The sequence below is a fragment of the Leguminivora glycinivorella genome, chromosome 7 (assembly GCF_023078275.1).
Source record: "Leguminivora glycinivorella isolate SPB_JAAS2020 chromosome 7, LegGlyc_1.1, whole genome shotgun sequence".
NCBI classification, from domain to species: domain Eukaryota; kingdom Metazoa; phylum Arthropoda; class Insecta; order Lepidoptera; family Tortricidae; genus Leguminivora; species Leguminivora glycinivorella.
In genome coordinates, this window is record NC_062977.1 from 22,561,790 (window position 1) to 22,587,123 (window position 25,334).

At 38.8% G+C, this 25,334-nt stretch overlaps 1 protein-coding gene across 1 annotated transcript in view; it reads left to right on the forward strand.

Annotated features, from left to right (window-relative positions):
* The window catches only part of LOC125227885 (protein outspread), a 489,387-nt gene that overhangs the window by 445,173 nt on the left and 18,880 nt on the right, over positions 1–25,334 (forward strand). The window contains 1 exon segment of the mRNA XM_048132278.1: positions 189–374. Coding sequence (XP_047988235.1) covers positions 189–374 — 186 coding nt within the window.

The window sequence follows — 25,334 nt, forward strand, 5'->3', positions numbered from 1 at the left end:
TGTGACAATCGCTTATAAAAAAACAACAAGAGCATCTTGATGAATGTATAGAAATTATCTCGTCACTTTACAGACTTTTCTTTCAACTAGCTTTTTGACCCTTGTTTTATGGCCACTATGAAAGTTCTGCACAAAATATACTAGTGATCCACACAAGAACAAATGACCACCGAAATGACTCCCAATAGACCATTTACCCGCCGTTGCAGAGTACTCAGCTGATGCTTCGACTCTTCGCGACGCAGCAGACGGGTGCACCGCGGGTCGACCAAGATACTGCGGAGCGGGAACCACTACCTGGCCTGGACCGAGAGTCCAGCCTCCTCAGCCGGAGATTCCGAGCTTAGCACCGCCACAGCCTATAGACACCAAAGGTCAGTCTACGCTACCTTCTAGGATATTCCATAGATGCCTCAACCCTGTCATACAGCGGTTAGGATCGAGGGTCCAGCCTCCTCAGCCAGAGATTCCGAGCTTAGCACCGCCACAGCCTATCGACACCAAAGGTCAGTCTACGCTACCTTCTAGGACATTCCATAGATGCCTCAACTCTGTCATACAGCGGTTAGGATCGAGGGTCAAGCCTCCTCAGCCAGAGATTCCGAGTTTATCGCCACCACATCCTATCGACACCAAAGGTCAGTCTAAGCTACCTTCTAGGATATTCCATAGATGCCTCAACCCTGTCATACAGTGGTTAGGATCGAGGGTCCAGCCTCCTCAGCCGGAGATTCCGAGCTTAGCACCACCACAGCCTATAGACACCAAAGGTCAGTTTAAGATACCTTCTAGGATATTCCATAGATGCCTCAACCCCGTCATACAGCGGACAGGTCCTATCTCTCAGTATATGACATGAACACCTCTACTCTTCATGTAGTAATCGCATGCATGATGGTACGACCGTACGACCTAGATAATACAGAGTGGGGATAACTACCTGGTAGGCTCGAGGGTCCAGCTTCTTCAGCCGGAGATTCCGAGCTTAGCGCCACCACAGCCTGTAGACACCAAAGGTCAGTCAAAGCTACCTTCTAGGATATTCCATCCGTCAAACCCATGGTGGCTTTAAAGCCCGCAAAGGAGGTGGTGGGCAACCTGTACTAATTTGTACAGATTCCCAAATTTTACAGAAAATATAACTTAACAAACATCCTTATACAAATCAATTAGACAATTAAGGATATCAGGGAGCATAATACGCAAAAACGACCGGTTATTTTTATTACTTTAATGGCCGGATGAAAACTGTCACTCCTTGTATGTACACTAACGTAGTTTTCTTTCCTGCGGACGACAATCGGTTGTAGGAAATGCCAATAGAAATTAAATAATGAATGGGAATTGTCACACGACTTTCCATAGCAACTGTCAATATTGGTGCATTTTTTGCTGTCGTATGGTTTTCTCGACGTAATATTGTTCGGATATGCTACATGCGCCATATTTCTACTGTTTTAAGTCTTGAACGTACCAAGTTATACATAAATATTACGAAATCCTTATTTCTTCGAAAATTTTAAGTGCCGTATACAATACTATACAATACTCTTTATTGCACACCTCACATAGTTTACAACAAGTAATGCAGAAGAAACAAAAACAATTAACAGAGGTAACAACAGGCGGTCTTATTGCGTAAGACCGATCTCTTCCAGACAACCTTTAGGTATTGGACTATGTAATATCACTACTGTATAACGTTGTTTTATACCGTGAATAAATACATAATTCTCAACTCTCGTTGTGTCTTATGGTTTAAAACACTCACAACGGACACATTTTCCACACTTAAACCTCGGCCACACATGCGCGTTTTGAGAGCGTAGGCGGAGCGTTAGCGCGGCGTCAGCGGAGCGCATTGATAGCGGTACGCCCGGCGTTACGCCGGTGGGAACTAACGAGCGAGGATTGCGAGCGAAATGCGCGCGGATTGCGAACGGAACGCCAGCGTTCGTCCGGCGCACCGCTATCATTGCGCTCCGCTAACGCTACGCTATCAAAACGCTTTATGTGTGGCGGAGGCTTTATGTGTCAATTGACTATTATACTTGTGCGAGTAGCTTTGCGTCTGTTTCGGAGATTGTATATTTAGAAATCACTAGACTGTGTAGATTTTATCTAAAACCTATTTGGCCTATGCATTTAGGACGACACCTACTAAATCAGCACATGCATAGGTTACCAACTTTATCCAAACGCACTGAACTTTAACTTAATGAGATCCTTGACTTTTAGGCATCTAGGCCACTGAACTAGAATCACTAATCAACTTAGCTCATTTTTCATTAGACGTTGCTAAATATACTGTCAAGCGAAAATGAGTTTCTGCTTAAATACCTAAAATAAATCAAATCTGTTCCATGCTAAATTTTGGTGGGGAATAAGAAATCAAGACTATGACAAAGACAATCTATAATGACGCTTTTTCTGCTACTTCTACTGAAAAATCCATAAGAACATGGATGGAAGGGTTACCACGGAAGACCAGCGTCAAAGTATTCGAAAGGTACCTCGACACCAAGCTGAGAAACCTTTTCAGTGATGTTTAAATGCAAAATAATTATTGTGACATGTTTTTGTATTTTTTATTGTTTAAGCGTCCTGAATAAAGTTTTTTCTTTCTTTCTTTCTAATTCGATTATCTCCCCTCTATTCCGCAACCTTCTCTATATTATTGACATTATTGTACCTACTATGTTAGGATCTATTGTCATAAATGTCATGAAATTAAACTTTACTACATCCATACTAATATTATAAATGGGAAAGTTTGTGTATCTGTCTTTGTTCGTCTTTCACGGCAAAACGGAGGGACGAATCGACGTGATTTTTTAGGTGAAGATAGTTGAAGGGATGGAGAGTGACAAAGGCTACTTTTCGTCTCTTTCTAACGCGAGCGAAGCCGCGGGCATAAGCTAGTTTGTAATAAAAGGATTTACTCGCGTCATGAAACGCATTTTACTTAAACTTCCATCACGCGATCTGCAATTCTAAAATCCAAGTAGTAAGTACGTCGGTGGACGCATTATTATGAGATGGGATTATGCAAGATGCCGCCATTCACAAAACTGAATTGAATGTATCGCAAATTACACCTCAGCGTAATAATCGGGTGTGAATTATTTATGATTCGGCGATACGGAGAACCGAATCCGTATCGACTTTATCGGTTCGCCGAATTCGAGCATTAAGGCAAATTTGATTTAAAACGGTCTTTTAGTGAATTTTCACGCTTTAGGTTACAAATTATAGGCCTAACTTCAAAGCAGAAGCTTTGGAATGAGACTTGCATGAAATATGTCTCATAATTTTAGGAATTTAGACCTTTTTGCATATCGAGTCCTTTGAGGGCACAAAACGAGAGTGTTTAGAACGCCCTGCTATTAAATCACAAAATGTTTTTGATCAAGCGGCTACTTGAATTAACCAAGTATTATACTTATGCATGAAGATAGTGAATAAATTTCAAAGTTGAGCTAAGATGATTACAGAGAAATGGAAATCCGTGAACTTTGTTTACCCGTTTGAGTAAAGGCATGAACAGGCGTGATTTGTATATTTGAAACTATGGTCCTTCGAACTGACTGCAGTCTTTCCTTTCTCGGCGTTTCCATAATAAATACAAAGAAGATCTCGTTCACAGCGTAATAAACAAAGCCGGTGGAAGCGACTATCTCTAGAGGTACTGTCAGTCCCGAGGCGTTTCTAGATTCTGAGGGCTTACCACGAACCATTTGCCTTTCTGTAAATTTGTAAGAAAGTATGACTAGGTGGCAAGCAGTCAGGCGTCGGCCGCAGTAAGCCTCTGATTTGCTTCACTTGCAGTTTCGGCCGCTCCCTATTTTGGCTGTCCGTGGATCTGATACCGCTTGCGACAGACAGCTGGGCTTGTTCCAACCACGAACTAAACACGAGCGACTGTAAGGATTTTAAGAACCAGTATAATGCGTTCTGTGATTACTTGTAGTTGTAAAGGATCTCGAGGTCACATATAACTGGCTACCTTAATGGAGACACGGCGACGTTCGCGTATGAAAGGGAATGTATGGACAGGCACCAGTCATCAATTTCGTCCGCGGCCGTATATGGCGCTAGCTTTTCGATGTAGTTAGAATAACAACATAGAAAAGGTCGATTCTTAGTATACTAGTCTAGGTTGTTAAGCCTTTTTAGAATAGGATGGAAGTTTCGGTAATAGGGAATGTGCAAATGGTGAAACTGTAACGTTTGAGGGTCCAGTGCCGTATAAGCAAATTCCCACGTTTCGCCAATATGCTTACTTATTCGAATTATTGGCCTTGAGGGAAAAGTTTTGCAACTTTTGTTTTGCTATAGGGATTGTTCTTGTTTTTAACATTTGTAATAATAAAAAAATTAGGAACTTCGTTCTAGTCTAGTTAGAATTAGAACCTACTCTTCATAAACAAAGTCTACCTTAGGTATTTGACATATGATGATCCCTGCGATAGTTCATTTATAGAGTATATAACATTTCTTTTTGTTTAGTGACAATTACCTACTTACTCCAAAATTAATTTTCAAAAGTCCGTCTAAAAATAATTGGAGGAACTATCATATGAATCATCATTTTATTCGCCGTATCTAGTACTTAGAGCTAAGCTACTGATTCACAACACATACCTTTTTTTTACAACACGTACCTGCATTTCGCAAGTCGAGAAAAATCGAGAAAATTCTGCGTCATCTAAAGAAAATGTGGCGCAACATCAAACCAAGTGTCGTGTCGCAACAAATTGTCCTGACAAACCCCAAGTTCCATTTAGATAGCACACCTCAGGAGGCGTTGGTAATCGGTAATTAGAGAGTACACCTAAACGGTCGATCGTAATTGCGATCGCCAGGTGTTTCTGCGCAAACGCATTGGGCCGGTGAAGTTGCGGAAGCAAAATTGTCCGTTTAGTAGTAGTATAAGTATACTGTGGTATATGTTTCTACCTGTGCTGCAAATGGAGATTTTTTTCTTTAAAAGCTAAATTCTTCAGCTAACCTTACTCTCCGATTATGACTTGATGTCTACTTTGATGAAGGACCACATACCACATTAGGTATGTGTGAGTAAGTGAGTCAACGGACTCACATCTCTCTTTCTCATATCCTCTTTCACGCAATCCATCCCTCTCTGTCCGTCAACATTCATCCCTATCATTTATCGGGTTTTAACAGGTTACCACGCTAACCTGCTCCTTCTAACCTTCTCCTTTATTGGCGCTACTTTCAAAAAAGTTACAAAGATTCTATAATCTGTTAATTCTGGGCTAGAATCCGCTTCACGCCTTCACCCCGACACTAATGGCGGCCTTGGTAATTGCCTGCGCGCGCGCCGATATGATCGCTTCCTAAATTCCTGCCTCTTCCACTCCTGCGCGTTGTGCGGTGCCGCCTACGCAAATATTATCTGATTCAGGCTTTAAGATACGTCAAATATTAGCTCCAGGATCGGATCTGATCAAAAGAATTGATCTACCTATGTCAAAAGTTTGTTTTTAAACCCCCGACACAAAAACGACGGGGTGTTTGTTAAATAAGTTTGACATGCTTGTGTGTGTGTGCGTGTCTGTCTGTGGCATCGTAACTATCAAACGGATGAACCGATTTAGATGAAGCTGAATTAGTCGGGAGTGTTCTTAGGCATGATTGATGAGAATCGGTCCACTATGTCGGGGTTTTTTCAAAATTCAAAGTTTTTGTTTGATGGAAAGAAATTTTTCACATGTAGACTTCGGCTGAAGTTCGGATATAGAAGATCGAATAAATATGATATTTTACCAGTTGCTTTTCACTGGAAAACATTTTTTTATCAGTATCTATAGATAGGTACATATAATTTACAATTCCACAAACAATTACCGGACAATATAACGGTGATATCACATTGAAATATATCGCAATTACGCCTCCAGCTAAAACGTATTGCTATCCCGGTAATAAGCAGGCTCTAAATCAATTCCCCACAATTGGCTGTTTACTCCCTGTCCGACTAATTTAGAACAGGATAAACAGTGTAATCGCTAGAGATGTACCGAATAGCCGGATATTCGGCTCTCTCTGCCAAATAGAGAATTTTCGGAAAACGAAAATTCGACATGACGTTCGTAAATTTTGAGTCGAGGTGACTTGAGATTTGTCATGAGTTGAAAAACCGACTTTTTTAAATCCATCATGAAATATTCTTCAATCTTAACCCAAGCCACCTCATACTCGTACTTATTATGAAAGCTGTTCGTCAACAAAGCCCAACTTTTGATAACATCGAACCCATTATTAAAAAAAAATTTGAAATCAAGAAATGCTCAAAAAAGGAAAATTTATAATCACTTAGGTTTATGTCATTTTATTGTTTTTTTTTTTCTTTTTACTGAGTATTTCAGATATTCATTATTTGGCCAAATAGTGGTCAATATCAGGTCAAATACTAAATAATGAAGAACTTTGGAGCAGATTACATGAAACCAGAGGACTTCAGAGAGCTACCCATGCCTCTCACCATCAAACACATGGACGGTGGAGAAGCTCCTGAATAGCTGAAGGATCTTAAGATCATAAATCGATTGCATAAAAGATCGCAATGGGTCGAAGTGTATCCCTAAGGGACCAGGCATGATCCATACTAATATTATAAATGGGAAAGTGTGTGTCTGTTTGTTTGTCCGTCTTTCACGGCAAAACGGAGCGACGAATTGACGTGATTTTTTAAGGGGGGATAGTTGAAGGGATGGAGAGTGACATAGGCTACGCTTTGTCTCTTTCTAACGCGAGCGAAGCCGCGGGCAAGAGCTAGTATAAGATAAATTCAAATACCAAATATTCGGACAAGTGTCGAATGTGCCGGATACCGAATACTCGTGGTGTGGCATCTCTAGTACTATCATCTTCGACACCTGCGGGGTTGGTATCAATTAGTATTATTTACAGTAACGGCGCGAAATTTAATTGACGCGCGGAATCCGCCGCGGGCTCGTTAGAGCTGTTTAGACGTGAATCATAGTCGGGGGCTTGGGGTGGTGCAAGTTACAAGATAATCATCCTCCTTGTCCGTTATCCCGGCATTCGCCACGGCTCATGGGAAACCTGGAGCCTTCTTTCAAAATAATGTATATAAGATGTTAATCATAATTTAATCTAAGTAATTACCTACTTGTAGCCCTCTATATTGCTGTGCCCTTACAGGGTGTCACAAGTATACCTCTATGTTCCACTCCATCCATCCATGCTTGTAATGTGATTTGCAATAAATGATTCTGATTCTGATTCTAATCTCAAGATTTAGCATAGGAAATAGTTTTACGAAAGCGACTACCTGACCTTCCAACCCGAAGAATAACTAGGCCTTATGGGAATTAGTCTGGTTACCTCACAATGTTTTCCTTCACCGAAAAGCGACTGGCAAATATCAAATGACATTTCTTAACCCTTATACCGTTGATTTATGGTTTATTTATTGAGCACGGAGGACGCGTTATTGCAATAAATAAGCAGTATTTTACATTAGAAATGACAAAATTATACAATAGTTTAGTAACTCGTAGAATATGTTTGAATTTTGAATAATAGTGTTTGTGCCAAAATTGAAAATATATATAGGTTTGAGATTTAGTCCTTACTCTTTCAGTAGTAAAGCGTCCATTCAAAATTATCTGCATGCGCTCCAAGCTTACGAGAACGTATCCAGGATCTACGACAAACGTTGTAATTAGGTGCCACTGCGCTTTTCCCAACGATTTATACTTCCATGCTTAAAAACACCTTTCCCCATTGTACGGTGTTAAAAAACGTTCCTTTCCCGCTCACGCCTCACGCCTGCGCCCCAAAGGTTATCCTAACGGATTGTAATTAGGTGCGACTAGCGTCTGTCGCTGCGATTTATGGCCAGCCCTTGTCTATGCGATTAAAAAACGCTAATGGACAGATAGGAACACGCAGGTAATGGGTCAGGTGTGGTTACGGTACTGGAGTATGAAGTAACGGTGTTTCTAGTTGCTTTTCATACTTGTATTATTGTATTATTTATTTTAAGTGTGTAAATTCAAAGGACGGACAGTTTAAAGAGCTTTACCTATACATGGAGATTTAAGAGTCGTATTAATATTTATATTGTATACTAGCTTTTGCCCGCGGCTTCGCTCGCGTTAGAAAGAGACAAAAAGTAGCCTATCCCTTCAACTATCTCCACTTAAAAAATCACGTCAATTCGTAGCTCCGTTTTGCCGTGAAAAACTGACAAACAAACAGACACACACACTTTCCCATTTATAATATTAGTATGGATATTGATAGCCCCGCCTTGGAAATAGAAGTTTGACGTTCAAAATGACATTTGCACCGGTGGATTTGATAAAATAGTTGCTACATTACAAAATAGATGCTGCTTGGTATGACTGTAACTGAGCTTTTAATGATTGTCATGTAATAAAACAAATGATTAATAGGGAATAGAACAGAGAGCATTCAGCTGTAATTTGCTTTAAATGGCCCTTTCCCACAAAAATCGTTGAATGGTTGGTACGGGTTGACTGTGTCTATCTGAAATGGCTATTTTCATACGAAGTACGTAGCCATACAATTAAATATCATACTTATCCAATTTTGGTACAAACACTATTATTCAAAATTCAACCATATTCTACGAGTTACCAGCTATTGTGCAATTTTGTCATTTCAAATGTAAAATACTGCTTATTATTGCAATAACGCGTCCTCCGTCCTCAATAAAATATTAACTTATAAATAAACCATAAATCGACGATATAAGGGTTAAATCTAGTCAAATTGTGCAAATGTTTCTAACATTTGGCAACATCAATAATTCAGCTAGGAGTGCCGTGTTCCACACTGCTCATAAATCTGTCATCTAACAAGACGATTCGAATGTACAGTGACATCTAAATTACATCATTCAGTTATACATATACAGGGTGCCCGGTAATTAATGGACCTTTTAACCACCAAGAGGGCAATTAAAATTTTAAAAAGTGTGAAAATCTCGAAAACCAGGCGACTTTTACTAAACATTAAAGTCGATTTTCTGGACCAGTATAAGGTGCCCTCTTGGTGGTTAAAAGGTTGTCCATTAATTACCGGGCACCTGGTATACATCATCATCATTGGCCACAGCATCTTTAACAGATGATTTTTGCAGCGACTTTCACGAAGTATGTGCGCCGACAGAGATCGGAGGTTCGGCACATCTTTTCCTATGGCTGCAAAGTCCAATGGGCAGCACGGCACTTCCGGCCACAAAGATCGCAGGTGAAACCCGATTGGGGGGCAAGTTTAACTGGTCCATTTTTTCCATGTTCTACAAAGTTTGCATTATTAAATAGAGTATCCACCGGTTATGTATGGTAGGCGTGTTCAGTGGATACATGTAGAACTCAACATCATAGTGTAATAATAGAAAAAATGGATCAGTTACAATTGCCCCCCAGTCGAGATTTGCCCCGCTGTACCTTATATTTAAAAGATAGCTAAATGACACCATTCAGATATTATTCCAATGTCAGTGTGGTTCGAATCGGCGTATAGATTTGTGGAAGTTAGGTAATCGACACCGTCGAATCGCGTTTCAGAACCTTGAGAAATACTACGCCAAGAAGCACGGTTTCGGTGTCATTTCAAACGCAAGTTATAACTTAAAGTGTCAATAATTATCAACGTACCGTTGCTTTTAGGTTACACAGTATAAATTGAATAATGTTGTTATTCGTAGTGAAGATTAAATATTCTTCCTTTCAGAATAATTTCTAACAATGGTCAAAACTTATTATTAATCTAACTAAAAGTGTTTTGGCGAAATCCTTTTCTTTAATTTTGATAGATACACTCTCATCTAAATGTAAAAGAAGATATATGAAGATACTGTTTCAAATATTGGCTATATTTGTTTATAAGTAATTACAAAGACAATCACTAAGTGAGTGTAGTTGTAACCTGCCAACCTAATTTTCTTATTCAAATGTAAGTTGGTTGGCAATAACCTAAAAACTGACCAATATTTGAACAAGAAAATTATTCATTTTGCGAAACCATGGTTGTTTTAAACCGCAAAGTTTTTGTGTTATAAAAATGAAATACCCAGCGTATTTCGAAGGCAATATTTGCCCAGCATTATTGAAGTGGCTTGTCCGTATCTTTAAGATGGTATTAGCAATCTCCGAAAGGCTAGAACAAATAAGTTTTTGCGGCGACCGCAGGCACGTACGCGATTGCTGGCTGCGCCAACGCAGGGTTACCCCAAGGAGGCGTATTTGGTCCAAGACTTTTCTAAACATTTCAAAAAGTTTTTTAATCAATACCTTCTTTATTGATACAAGCATTTTTTGCTGATTGTACTTATCTTTCAACAATCAACTAATACTCACGGAGACAATTGCAACAAACCCTGAGACAATAAATTTGCTTTGTTTTATCAGTTTCTTACTCCACTTCCTTTGTCCGTCATCAATTCATCAGATCAAGTCGAAGGCACCATAATATTGCATTGTCATCGAACAGCATATGGATCTGATTTGGGTTGCAAAATGTTACCCGGATAAATATAAATATAACAACCAAAACACAAATAAAGTTAAATACTCACTTGTAACAGAAGACATTTTTTTGCATAACCATCACACAAGTTTTTTCTCCACAAACTACTTTCTGCCATTAAAACTTAAAACCGACTACTTAACGCAATTTACTTCTACATTCTTTTAACTTTGTATTTGTTTTTCTCTCTATTTACGAGTCGACTAAGCTTAGAACACAGCCCTAGGTTTACCATTTTTACCAACATGGAGCGCTTGCAGAACTTGCTCGTGCTAATAGTTTTTTAGAATGGCTATTGGAGTATGGCCCTTTAAATAGTGGTTTTGTATTGTCTATACATGGTCGTTTCTAAATGAAGCTAAACGCTTGCCTGTGGCATAGTAAATTCGCCGTGAATGGGGTTCAAAACCTGCAGTAATTCCAACTGTCTTGGAGCTGAAAGTCTTTAGTCTGTTTGTTTCTTTGGTTGTACAAAAGACACGTCTTTAACTATTTTAGTCCCATTCCCATCTTTATTTAGCTCTGTTCAATATTTTAGGTGTTTTTCAAACTTTATGGTGCCACGGCCCATTATGACCTCTCAATTTTTTTCGCGACCCCCATACCTCGTTTCTAATATTACCTATAACTTACTGCTGAAAGATATAATAAAAGTTGTAAATTCGATCAAAGGTAAAGATTTGCAAACTCGTCTATTGTATTAGTTCAGGGAACATTTCGACTTTCAGACTTCACTGTTTTAGTCCTGACTTTTTTTAAATTTGGTGCCGAACTGTTATTTCTTGATGATTGATTGATTTTGATTTGGTCATGTCAAAATATAAATAAAAAACGCTGACAGGATCGAACCTGAAAACATCGGCATACGATGCCAGCGCACTATCACGGGACTACGTCTTGACTTGCTGAGTCCGACGAAATCATGGTATAAACTACGAAGTTACTAAGTATTCTGATAAATTCTCGTTCTCGAGAACATTCTCAGAAGTTACCGAAAATTCTCATGAGGAAAGTTCTGCAACTTTGGAAACTTCTCGTCCATGCATTGCTAGTTACGATATTGAAAGTAGCATGTCTTGCCGGTATATTTGACAACTTAAATGTTATGATCGCAAGTCTGCAAAGAAAGAAACGAAAACTTAATTACAGAAAAAGATAAAGTTAATGGATTTTTAGCAAAAACTGAGTTGTGGACAACATTTTTACACAGCATGAAGTTTGCGTATGCGTATACAGTTTGATTATTTCCCTTGCATGGCTAAAATCATTCAAGAAATATCATCAGATATGGTAGAGCGCTTGTAAAGTTTAAAAAACCAACTCCCAAGTTACTTCTCAACTGAAACATTGATTGGTGATGATAAGTTGGATTTTGAATATATTTTTTTCAATATTAAGTTCGTTGAGCTGACCAATCTCAACGACTCGGTGAAAGAAGCACCATTTCAATTGATGCATTCTAGGTTAAAAGAATGGCTGAATATCCACATTTAGTAAAAGAAGCCCTTAAAATTTTGATCACATTTTCTACTTCATATTTATGATAGCTGACGTTTTCAACAAATAAACACAATTTATTTATTTATTTTTTAAATGAGTTGTTTTAAGGTTTACCTTTTAATTTTCAAGAATTTGACTGTTTTAAGTTAAAAAAAAAAATAACCAGCCTATCATAAGTGTATCTTAAAGCTGAACTTCGCGACCCCCCTGGATAAATGCCGCGACCCCCCTGGGGGTCGCGACCCACACTTTGAAAAACACTGTATTTTCTTCCTATACCTAAAATTTAGGTATTGAAGATAGAACATGGAGGCAGCGGTTTATTTTAGACTTCAAAATGTTGCTTGCTTGTTAGCTTGGCACCAAAATTGAGTATTATTTTACTAAATTGAATGTTTATGTGGGATAACATATAACATCGATGTTAAGAGCTATTTTGTCGATAAGTCAACACTCAACTGAATCGCAACCCCGCTAGTCCATTTTTTGCTATCTGTACTGTCAAATCTCTTGCTACCACCAAAAGTTTAACTCAGACATTTAGAGCAGATTATTTTTCCCCTCACTAGCTCGGAAACACATGTTTTGTTCTTTAATACCAGCGGGTAAAAACGCATTTTATCCACTAGTGGGTAAAGTAATTTGACCTTGAATAAAGTCAAATTAACTGCTTTAAAATTGATAAAAGTAGGTGAATCTAGTAATAAAGATGATTTACCACCTGTGGAACTATCTGGAAGCAGTGATAAACGCATTTTTTGCGTTGTAGTTTCCTCGCTATAGTGAGGGGAAAAGTTTTGTGTTACACTCGGGTGCAAATGTATTTTACTTCTCGTGTGTTAAAAAACTCGCAAGTTCAGGATTCTATTCTTGAACCACTCGCTTCGCTCGTGGTTCAACTATAGGATCCTTTCACTTGCTCGTTTTTCAATTCCACACTCGGCGTTAAAATACAACTTTGCCCCCTTGTATAACAAATAACTATTACGTGGGAGGTCTGGGAGTGGAAGGTGATTTTTAAATTACACTAAATTTCCTAATAAAACACTAAGTAGCCATCATCATCATCATCATCATCATCATCATCATCATCATCATATCAGCCGTTTATCGCCCACTGCTGAGCATAGGCCTCTTTTTTAGTGCGCCACTTCTCCCGGTCCTGAGTTAGTCTCATCCAGTTGTGACCAGCAATTTTCCGAATGTCATCCATCCAACGAGCCAACGGATGCCAAGCGCTTCTTACAATATCTACTTCTTCTTAAGTAGAGTTTCGATTTATTAACATCCGATTGATTGGTTTTCCGGATTTCCATTATCATCATCCTCCTTGCGTTATCCTGGCATTTGCCACGGCTCATGGGAGCCTGGGGTCCGCTTTGACAACTAATCCCAAGAGGCGTAGGTACTAGTTTTTACGAAAGCGACTGCCATCTGACCTTCCAACCCAAAGGGTAAACTAGACCTTATTGGAATTAGTCCGGTTTCCTCACGATGTTTTCCTTCACCGAAAAGCGACTGGCAAATATCAAATGACATTTCGCACATAAATTCCGAAAAACTCATTGGTTCGAGCCGGGGTTCGAACCCGCGACCTCCGGAACGAAAGTCGCACGTACTTACCGCTACGCTACCAGTGCTTTAGCGTTTTCTGGATTTCCATATTCTGAGAAAATTTGAATATTCTCAAAATACAAACGGATAGAAACTCGAAAACGAGTGTTCCAGTCGGAACTCCAAAAACCGACGGCACCCAGAAACACCGATACGACACGTAGGCGTACATTAACTTTCCAAACAACGTCGTAAATTACACACAAACACGATTCTGCAAAAACAATTTGAATAAGTGTAAAGGCCTGAGTGACGGCTCATACTGGGAGCGCAGCGGGGTGGGGCGTGCGGCGGCCATGTCAAACAATTGAAGCTCATACAACTGTCCTGCCGGCATATCATGCTACCAATTTTATCACTTATCCACGTGGATAAGACATCTGTCACTCTCAAACTGACGTACTTGCTAAAGCGTGACGGATGCTTTATCCACGTGGATAAGTGATAAAATTGGCAGCATGATACGCCGGAGTCGACACTGCATAGAATGTACGCAGGCGTCCACCCAGACCGCCAAGTAGCCCTACTGTAACCACTTTCTACTGCTACCACTGACCTTTTTACAAAGGCTTATTTCCTGGGTTGACAACAGAGCAGCGGTAGCGGTTTACGCTAGTCGTGATTAGTTGTGATAAAATTGTATGATGCATCTGTTTCGCTTGCAAGGTATTGGTAAACATGGCTATTTAAAGATTTCCTCCTTACGAAACTATGGACGCCTGCAACTCAAGGGGTTTCACATGCGCGTCGCTGACCCATTAGAAACTTGTACACTTTTTTGAAGAACCCCATACCATACTGTAGTTAATCGGGAATACCTCGGCAGGGAGCTCCTTCCTCAGCCGGAGCATTCGCGGGAGGAAATTCCTCTAAAACCGCACGGTGTGCGACCATTAAGGTTGGAAGTGATCAAAACCATATCAATATTTAAAAATAGAATCAGCCGTCGGGCCCGATTCGGCTTCATAAACACTAAACATTGTATGTTTCCGAGGAAATTAGTCATGTCGCCCGGGGACATTAAATTAAAGTCTGGGGGAGACGATAAATAGCATTTTAGGCACACTCGTATTGTCTGGGTCGCTTTAAAGGCTATAAACGTATTTCACATCGTTGACGATGCAAACGAAAAGGCTACCTGCCTAAACTTGCGTTTGTCATCAAAATGCATATATATAATTATATTATAGAAAAGTCCAAGCAAAATAAATGATCAAATGATAAATTAAGTAAGGATATATCATCTAGTTTTAGATATATTTTTGATGTTAAGTGTACCTACTTTGTGCCTCAAGACATGCATTGATCTTCAAGTCTTTTAAATCTACCTAATTATAACCTTTATGCGACGTATATCTAGGAATTTAATGACTTAAAAAAGAATGAACTGTAAAACCACTAAACTAGGTAGTCTAAACGAAATAGCATGCGTTTTACAAAAAAAAATGGCGTTTGAATAACCGATTGATTTTGTTAAAGCCAGGCATCTCAAAATTCTCAAATCGATCTTGCAACTCGCTGCGCCGCGCCGTTTGCAAAAATCTTAAGATGAACAACACAACACGACTCGACATGTTTTGCAAATGAAAAAGCACTTTAAAGTATCAGGTGGTTTCACTTTCGCCGGCGACGCGTGACGCGGAATGCTGCCCCGCGGCACCGAAAACTAGCCTCCGGAACCATGGACACATACTCAGTAGTGGGTCACAGACTAGCCACTTGTCCCATGGATACATACAGACACACATATGTAGTAAGTATTAGTTACACACATGTAGGGTCACAGGCTGTCCAGTTGGTTAAGACTAGAGATGGGCCGAATACGGACTTATTTTAGATACAGGTACATTTATCTTACTATAGGCTCTTAATGTTCCTATAATTTAGTGCATAAGAAAATTTTGGATTATTTATTGGAAAATTTAGGATATTTGGTTATTTTTACTTTTTTATAATATTAATGTGGTATTTGTATTCCAACGCATTTTAACTCCCTTTGGTAGTTCCTTGGAATGCTGAAATAGGATGTCATTATCGGATGAATTACGAAACAACTTACGCTATTTATTTACTTTGTTTATTCGGTAAATATTCGGCAATGCACTGAACTATTCGGCCGAATACGAACATTAAAAATCTTGCCGAATACCGAATATTTACAGAATACTCGGCCCATATCTAGTTATGACAAAGTAAAGTTGTGTCGTAAACGTCACATTTTTATAGTAATTAGACATCGATGACGATATTTTAAGTGTTGTGGCCCCGCGGCACCATAAACAGTATGGACACATACACACATAGTCGGTATTGGGTCACGACTGTCCACTTGGATATAACAAAGTGATGTGACACATTTTCATTGATGACATTAAGCCTTAACTCGACAAGGGTGACAATGTCACTGTCATTTTTGCCGGGAAAACTTACAAGCTCTAAAAGCAAAAATACGTTTTTTTAACCCCCTACGCAAAAACGACGGTGTTTTAGTTTGACGTGTCTGTCTGTGTGTGTGTCTGTCTGTACGGATGAACCGATTTAGATTTCTTGTTTTGTCCGAAAGCTGAGTTAGTCAGGAGTGTTCTTAGCCATTGTTTCATGAAAATCGGTCTACTATGTCGCGGTCGGGGGTTTTTTCAAAATTTTAATTTTGTGTTTAGGTTATATTATACCTTCGTCATTCTAGGCAACTTATAATATGAGCCAAACTAGTTAAATATAATGAATATGTTCTTATCTACAGATGAAGTGCGAAAAGGCTTTCCTTCGTCTTTTTCCGAAACGTTCGTATTTGTCATGCTAGTTCAATCAATGTCAGTACATCTTGCACTGAGACTGACTGGAATAGCATGACACGTTCGTATCGTACGTTTCGTTTCCTTAACAATACAAAGGCAAATCTTTTCGCACTATATCTGTATAACATACATACAATCACGCCTGTATCCCACGAAGGGGTAGGCAGAGCACATGAAACTACTCAAGTATAACATATTGCATACATATAAAGGTTGCACCAAAATATAAAATACAATCCATACTAATATTATAAATGGGAAAGTGTCTGTTTGGCCGTCTTTCGCGGCAAAACGATGAATTGACGTGTTTTTTTAATTGGTTGTAGTTGAAGGGATGGAGAGTGACATAGGCTACTTTTTGTCTCTTTCTAACGCGAGCGAAGCCGCGGGCAAAAGCTAGTATTTTTGTATTTTGTAAATATCTATATCTCGCACGTGCTGTCAGTAATTACTGCACTTGCCAAAAGAGGTGACCGCCCGATCCTTTTAAGTAACTATCAGAACCTTATTACTTTTAAACATACAGTTCTGTGTAAAATTAAATTATTAAATTTCATAATCATTATTTTTCTTTTGGAACTTGTAGATGATATCATTCTGTAATTCAAGGGTTCGGTTGAAATTACCAACCAACTGGAATTTCAGTCATCTTTTTATTTCAACCTGCCTTATTACTACTCATTCATTCTATTTTAACCTTTATTTCCTCTAAACCATGATATCGTCACTAGCACTACTTTAAAAAAAAACTTGTATCTTCGTCTGTCAATGAAAAGAAAATTGTAGTAAGTATGTACGGAATGCATATAGACTTACTGCGTTTTAACTTTGAGGAGCAGCGTGAGATACGAGATTTTTTCAAAGTAGTGACGATATGTTTTACATTAACACAGTTAGGAAATATACGTCTTCGGGAAAGTAAGTCATAATTTTTGGGCAGTAAGTAACCAATATTTGTCGGAAAAACGCAATCGAAAGTTTCCACGAATCAGGTCGATCGGTACTTTATACTTAAAATATAAGTACTGGGCCCAATTCACTTATAAAATACTTCGCAAGGACATGGCTTATAGGCATCAAAAATGGTGCCAGAAGCGAGCCAAGCGTAGAGTCTATGCGACCAATCGCGCGCGTGATGTGAACTCATCATCCAATCGCATTGTAGTGCTCCACTAAGCTGTATTACACGAGAATATTCAATCAAAATTATACGAATTGACTTATCCTTACTTGTTTACTGAAATCATTAACGTGGCTACAATTTGGTGCCGTATCGATGAAATAATGAGTTATTGGCTATTCACGTGGTTCACGGGGTTGGGTTAATTTTGGGGGAACGGATAAGAAATGGGATTAACTTGATTATGTACAGTTACTCGCGAAAGCGACTCGTATTCTTGGATATTGTCCTGTTCAGAGCTGGTTAACTGACATGGAAACAATTGGGTCAATACTTTTTAGTATGAATTTTTGCGACGTGGACTCCATTAAGATCGTATTCGTTAAGTTTAAGTTTAGTTCACCCACCTTTTTGGGCATTTATAAAGCTTTAATGTTTACTATTTATTCATAATAAGCATTCTTTATATAGAATGAAGATACTCAAATTGTTAACTTTCGCAGTGTCCACAAAAAACACGACAGTTTTGACCCAAAGTAGGTGTCCCAATTTAGTAACACGGCAGTGTGTCCCGCCAAGTTCGAAGAAGAGTACCCGTGACGCACAGCTCCTGTTTTGGCTACCAATTAAGGCACGGCCAGTTACTCATCTCGGACCCTAGAAAGCCGTCTCGTGACGCGGGCAAGCGTCATCGGGGCGTCATTGGGTCATTGGCTGGCCGGTATAACTCGCGGATCGTTTACGATACAGATGGAGATGGTATGATAAGATAAGTTACGGGTCAAATATGTGAGTGTGTTTAGTAAAACGACCCACTTTGTCGGCCACCACAAAGGCGAGATTTACTTGTATCTTTATATGAATAAACTGACAAAGCGGCTTTATAGCAATCGACAAAGTAGGACGTTTTCCAGTGCACACTCACAAATATTGGCGCTCTCTGAGGCACCAAGTGTTGTTATACGAAAACGATACGTTTTTATTTTCGGATGAAATTAAAGGTATTAATTTTATTTCGTTTTCAAATTAAATTTATATTAATATAACTAATAATTATGTACTTGGTATGAGAGCGTGGCCTAATGAAATTAACAGTTATATTATTTAACTAATGTACCTAATATCAACAAAAAAACGTCAAAATAAATTTTATTCTCGTGAAAACTACGACTAAATTTCGAGAAGAAACGATTATACAATCATGTAATATTTACTATTGCGCGTTATTGTTAGGCATTATACACTAATACGTACCTATTGTATTGTTAAATTTCACACTTTCCCATAAACGACATTTGACACCAACAGATAATATTAATTTGTGACGGCCTAGGTCGCGAGGTCGACGAGGGGGGAGCCAAGAAAGGTAGACGCGGGGGAAAGGGGGAGGGGGAGGCAATGCGCACACGCAGTGGGTGTCGATGATTTACATCTGCTTGTCTACGTGCTCATTCATATTTATTAAACTTGGCCATTTTTTTAACAGTAAATCTTGACGCGTGACAGCCGGGTCTAAGGCTTTAGTTTCGCGAGAGCTATTGTTTATTTTTTTATTGAACTTTGTTAAACTATTTGAAATATTACAACATACACATTTAAGTGAAACTCTTTTTTAATAATATTCGTTAAATAACAATAACAATGAAAACAAGTCATTATGCAAAATTTAAAAGAAGCAAAAAAATATGTAAATTGGAACTACATTTACTAGCATAGTACGTCTGCCAAATAATAAATTAAAAGCATCATAAATACTAATTATACTAATACAAACCCAATAAGCTATCAGTTCAAAAAAATAAACATGTTAATTACCTGTCCGTAACTCCATATTTTACTATCGCGAAATCGAAAGTTAAGACCTATAGCCGTGGGCGACAATTTGGCAGACTATAAACACATACATTACATACATCCATTTTTTTTTTGCCATTTTTTTTATTTAGATTTTTTTAGGGAATGTTAGGTCAATTGTACTCAGAATCACGAGTACTAATTTCAATTTCACTGGGAGACAAAAAGTGTCCCAGAATTTCTATACATTTTTGTTACTTTCCTATTTTGTTACCCCACACAACATGTACGGAAAATGGTAACAAAATAAGAAAAAATCGTATGAGACAATTTTTTAACTAAATACTAGGATTGAAAAAGCTAGTGATTCTGAGTAGAAATACCATATTTTTTTCAAAAATATCACATTTCATAAATGTGGCGAAAAAGAATAAATGCTCAATTACTGTGTGACAGTCTACTGGTCTAAGATCTTAGGTGTGAATCCCAGGGAAGACTTACTCTTACATAAATAAGGATATCTACCATCAGGATATTTAAAGCCATACCAGGGGCGGCTCACTCCGCGTTTCTTCCGTACATTTCGACGGCCGCGAGTTCGCGGCCCATAAAGTTTGACAACCTTCACACTGCGCTATAGAACTCAATGTCGCATGCAGTCCGTTGACAGGTTGTTGAGAGTGAGCCTTCTGTACTTGTACTATTATATATTCTGTGGCCATACCAGAAATATATGACTACGCGTCATATTGCGGAAATCCATTTCAGGGCATTTTCAGAAATTGGGACCCAAAATTAGTGACAGTTGTTAACAAAAATTAACTCGATGTCAGTTTTGTGACGACAATTAAGAATAAAATTTGTCTAAAAACCAACTTTTTTTCATGTTATAAATGTAGATTATTGCTTAAAATTCATGTACATAACACAAAAGCAATCTTTTTATTGAAATTTCATGATTCATTATCGAACTCTGAAAACTGACATCGAGTTAATTTTTGTTAACAACTGTCACTAATTTTGGGTCCCAATTTCTGAAAATGCCCTGAAATGGAATTCCGTGACATTGAGTTAAATTTGTTACCAACTTTCACTAATTTTGGGTCCCAATTTTTGAAAATGCCCTTCAACTATTTTCATACTATACTGAACTGTCACCATACATCAGAGTAACAGCGACCTCTTGACAATAGTCATATATTTCTGGTCAGGCTATACTTGGCCGCATTTCCTAATAACAAACATGTCTAAACCATGCATATCCAAAGACCAGCCAGCACTGGCCACCAGCCAGCAAAGACATATACTTAACTCCGTATAGACAGATAAAGCCTAAGACAAAAACGTACCTCAGTACCATACAGAAAAAGGTGGCCTAGATGGCATTACACCTTTGGGGTACGCTCAGCTAGATGGCGCTAATATTAATATTTGACATTTCAATCACGCTAAGAATATGGGCCAAATTGTCAAAACTGAGGCTCAAAAGTTTTAAAACTGTGTCAAGAGATAGCAGTATATGCACTGTGATTACACATTTTACTTCGACATACTCTCTATAATACTCGATCCTCTTTGCCAGCCAGGCTGTGAGCGACGCCATTTACATACATTCCCAATAAAGTGCGCTAGCTGTGCGCAATTTACACCGCCACCGTGGGACTTGGCTGCACAGAGTACATACCAGAGGGCACGATGCTAAATAGCCTCACTGGACGTTTCAGAATACGTTACTTGACATCGTGAACGTCACAGAAAATGTATGTAATTTTTGGTTCTTGTAAGTTAACCGTTGGACTTCCGTTCCGGTTCGAGCGCCATCTTAGCGGTCTCGTGTCGTGAATAATTTATTTTTCTTTTGCTCATTAATGTTGTTTAAAGAGTAATATCGATAGCTTATCATGCAGTAAAGTAATGTTGTAGTGAGAAGCTGATGAAGAATTAATCTCGAAATGCGTTTTTGTCGTCCACGGCCGGTAGTCCACGTGCTCTTGTAAAATCTAGCTATCAATTTACAAGTGCTAACTCACCGTACACTGTCGTACTTACCGTACCAAAATTTATAACAATTAGCTCATATCACCTTGACACTGGCAAAATAGTCCCAATGGACCGAAGCCATTTAATTTTTAAAAACAAACAAGTTAACCGTTTGGAGCCTAGATGCTCTGGCCTTTTAATTTCCATCACCAAGACGCCAGTAGGGTAATTTCTTTTTGCAAACGCTCTCGAATGTTTTCTCCCTGGTTTTTCAACACACGATTCTCAATATCTGGATTGTGGATATTTAGCTCCTTTTCATAATGTAGTCTTAGCTCCTGTTGCGTCTTAAGCTATCATCTCTATGCGAGAAATATGTGAACTGAAGACTACACTGTCATACACTTTCGAGCGTTTCAAATTTTCCTGTAAAATAACCTAACCACAAAATTTAAATTTTGAAAAACCCCCGACCGCGACATAGTAGACCGATTTTCATGAAACATGGCTAAGAACACACCCGACTAACTCAGCTTTCAAGCAAAATATGTAAACTAAATCTAAATTGGTTCATCCGTTCGGGAGCTACGATGCCACAGACAGACACACACACAGTGAGACAGACAGACAGACAGACAGACACGTCAAACTTATAACACCCCGTCGTTTTTGCGTCGGGGGTTTACAACATACATACTGCATTTAAACTTTTTTTTCCATATACCTAACCTATTTACTTTTGTAGAACATCATTCAACAAACTATCTGTGACTGAGAGTTGCAAAGATAAGGCCTCTATATGATTTGTTGACCAAAAAATCCCACATAGAAAGTTTACTCAAAACGTACCTTCTGTATTAAACATGACTAGTATTCATAACCTAGGGCTCCTGAATAATGAGGGCCGGCTAACGTGCCGATAACACGACAAAAACTAATAAACGCGCAGACTTAGCTTAGCCCCATAAGTCCCGTGCACTAGGCCGCATATATTACGTATCACATGACAGTGGTAGTACAGAATGCGAGACTAGAATCAAAGACGATCGAGTAAAATGTGTAACCACAGTTGAGTGCATAGACTGCCATCTCTTGACACAGGCTTAAAACTTTTGAACCTCAGTTTTGACAATTTGGCCCATATTCTTAGCTCGATATGTGTTAAAATGTCAAATATTAATATTAGCGCCATCTAGCTGAGCGTATCCCAAAGGTGTAATGCCATCTAGGCCATCGTACCTTTTTCTGTATGGTACTGAGGTACGTTTTTTTCTTAGACTTTATCTCTCTATACGGAGTTATATATGTCTTTGCTAGAATGTAAAGACAGTGTTCCGAAAAATTGTTATTATATTTCATAAGTTTGGTCGCTATATCTGTCTGTTTTTAAAAGGGTTTTTTTTTATTACTTTTGTGTGGCTTATTTCAGTAACTGTCATTTGATGAACAACTTAATTACTTACATTTTATATTCACGTAATACCAGTCACTGCAATATCTCAATTTCGTATTATTTCGACCCCTTAATTGCTAAGAATGACACAAAAACCTGAGTTGCTTGCACTCTGCCTACCTTTTTTAAGAATACAGACGTGGTGGGTATAAGTGTGTATGTATGTACATAACACTAACTTACTTACATAAGTACGTCTATAACCTAACTCTTCGAACTATTAATACGTTGTTTAAAAACAGTCACGAGAATATCTTATTAATATGCAAAAATATGTCGATATGAGAACTATACCGCGGATAATTATAATTTATAGTCAGCCGTGTCCTATAAAACAGACTTTTATATTGGTAACAGAAAAATTAAAAGGAAGAAAAAGGCTTAAGCAATAAATTCTATATGATTTGATATGTCTTTTTCGTTCAGAAGTGGGATAAATTGAAACATAATATACAATTTTACATACGTTACACGCACGGCGCACCTAAGATCTAGGTGGACCAACTTTCAGTCTTGGTTTAAAAAGGATTTGAAATAAAAAATAGTCGGACTAAATGAATTTATATTTTTCATGATCTTCAAAAAGTCATGATAGATTGATAGTTATTTATTCAAAAAACAATATAACATTGTATAGGAAATTTCATGGTGGAGATTTTTTCTTAATTAGTAAAAAAATACGACAGATCTGAAATATGTAATCTTTATTTTTCCTAGCACTCAATAAAATGGTCTCACCACTGAAAAACGTACTTGGTACGAGAACAGTATAAGCAGGACCTGTAGCCAAGATTACAATCATATAAATAAATAAATAAACGCGTATCGTAGTTAACTCTCTCTATCGCTCTTGCGTAGTCGTGCGAGAGACAGTTGCGTAGCATCTGCCACGCATCGTCAACGATCGTACTCTTAAATATTGAAAACAAAAAAAAAACACTGTTTTGCTCACGTTTATTTCATCGCATTTCGCAACATATTTCGAATCAGTTGCTGATTCTTTATCAGACATGGCATGACATGAGTTCTCGCGGCGGTGCGGTTTTTCACACCAAATATATGCATAACTAGCTGATGCCCGCGGCTCCGCTCGCGTTAAATTCGAAAATTGAATGCTCTGTACAAACTTCCACCCCCCATTTTAGGAAAGTGGGGGATCAAGAAGAGACAAAAAGTAGCCTATGTCACTCTCCATCATTTCAACTATCTCCGCTTAAAATCATGTCAATTCGTCGCTCCGTTTTACCGTGAAAGACGGACAAACAAACAGACACATACACTTTCCCATTTATAATATTAGTATGGATTATGAGTAAGGCCTGAGGACGGTGCGGAGCGTTCGGCGGGGCGAGCGAGCAGCAGCGTCGACTCAGGAGTCAGGACACTTGTCTTGCTATGTTGTCTTGCATGAGCTTCATTTGTTTGACATGCACGCCGCACGCACTGCTCCTCCGCACGCCCAATAAGAGCGTGCGCTCAGGCCTTACGCTAAGAGCTCGGCCACACCGTGTTTTGAGAGCGCATCGTTAGCGGAGCGCAAAGATGGCGGTGCGCCGGACGGAGCAGATTGCAAGCGTTTTCAAAGAGCGCGCGCGTTCTGCACGTGGTAACTACTAACTTGTAAGCCTATATTTTACAACTGTAAACTTCTAATAAGTATTGAATGACACAAGAAATCAAAACAACATTTTGGAATAAAACAATTAGATCAATATTCAAACAAGCTCACAATGCGCACTGTATTATGTGTGACCGCTCAAGCGTATTCATAGCGGATCGGCGGCAATGCGCTCGCATTCCGCTACGCTACCAAAACGCCCTAGTGTGGCCGAACCTTAAGTCTCACAAAAGTTCAACTTGTACGATTGTGGTCTTGGCTAGAGGCTGAGTAATTAATGGGACAATTACAATTTATCTCGGGCGGCATTACTGCCTCCCTGTGAGGTTGCGTGCGCGTACGCAGGGTTACCAGGATTTGAGAAATTTTGTGGAAAAATACTAATTGTCGTTCCCGATGACTAAGTGAATAATAGAACTTGATGTATGAACTCGCGCGCGAATAAGCAAGTTGTGCTAAACCGCCTGATGGTTAATAAAACTTGAGTTTGAGCGCCTTATCACCCACAACAGGTTTAGGAAAGCCAAACTATGTACATACATAGTACAGGTATATATTTTTTTAAATACAACATAAGTCGCGACCACTAGAAAAGCACTGCAAATTGGAAAAAATAAGACATCTTTTTAACCGTGGGTGTTGTAGAACGCGACTATGGGATATGGGTTAAATTGTGGTGTAGGCGAGAGGCTGGCAACCTGCCACTGAGATGCCACAGTTTCGTTTTCTTTTAACCCCTTATTTGCCAAGAGTGGCCCTGAAGCTTTAGTAGTTTCATGTGCTCTGCCTACCCCTTTATTGGATACAGGCGTGATTGTATGTATGTATGTATGTATCTTTTTAACCGACGACCGACTTGTTTCACCCGCCATATTGTTTTTTTTCTTAGCCTATTGGAGTGTCCCA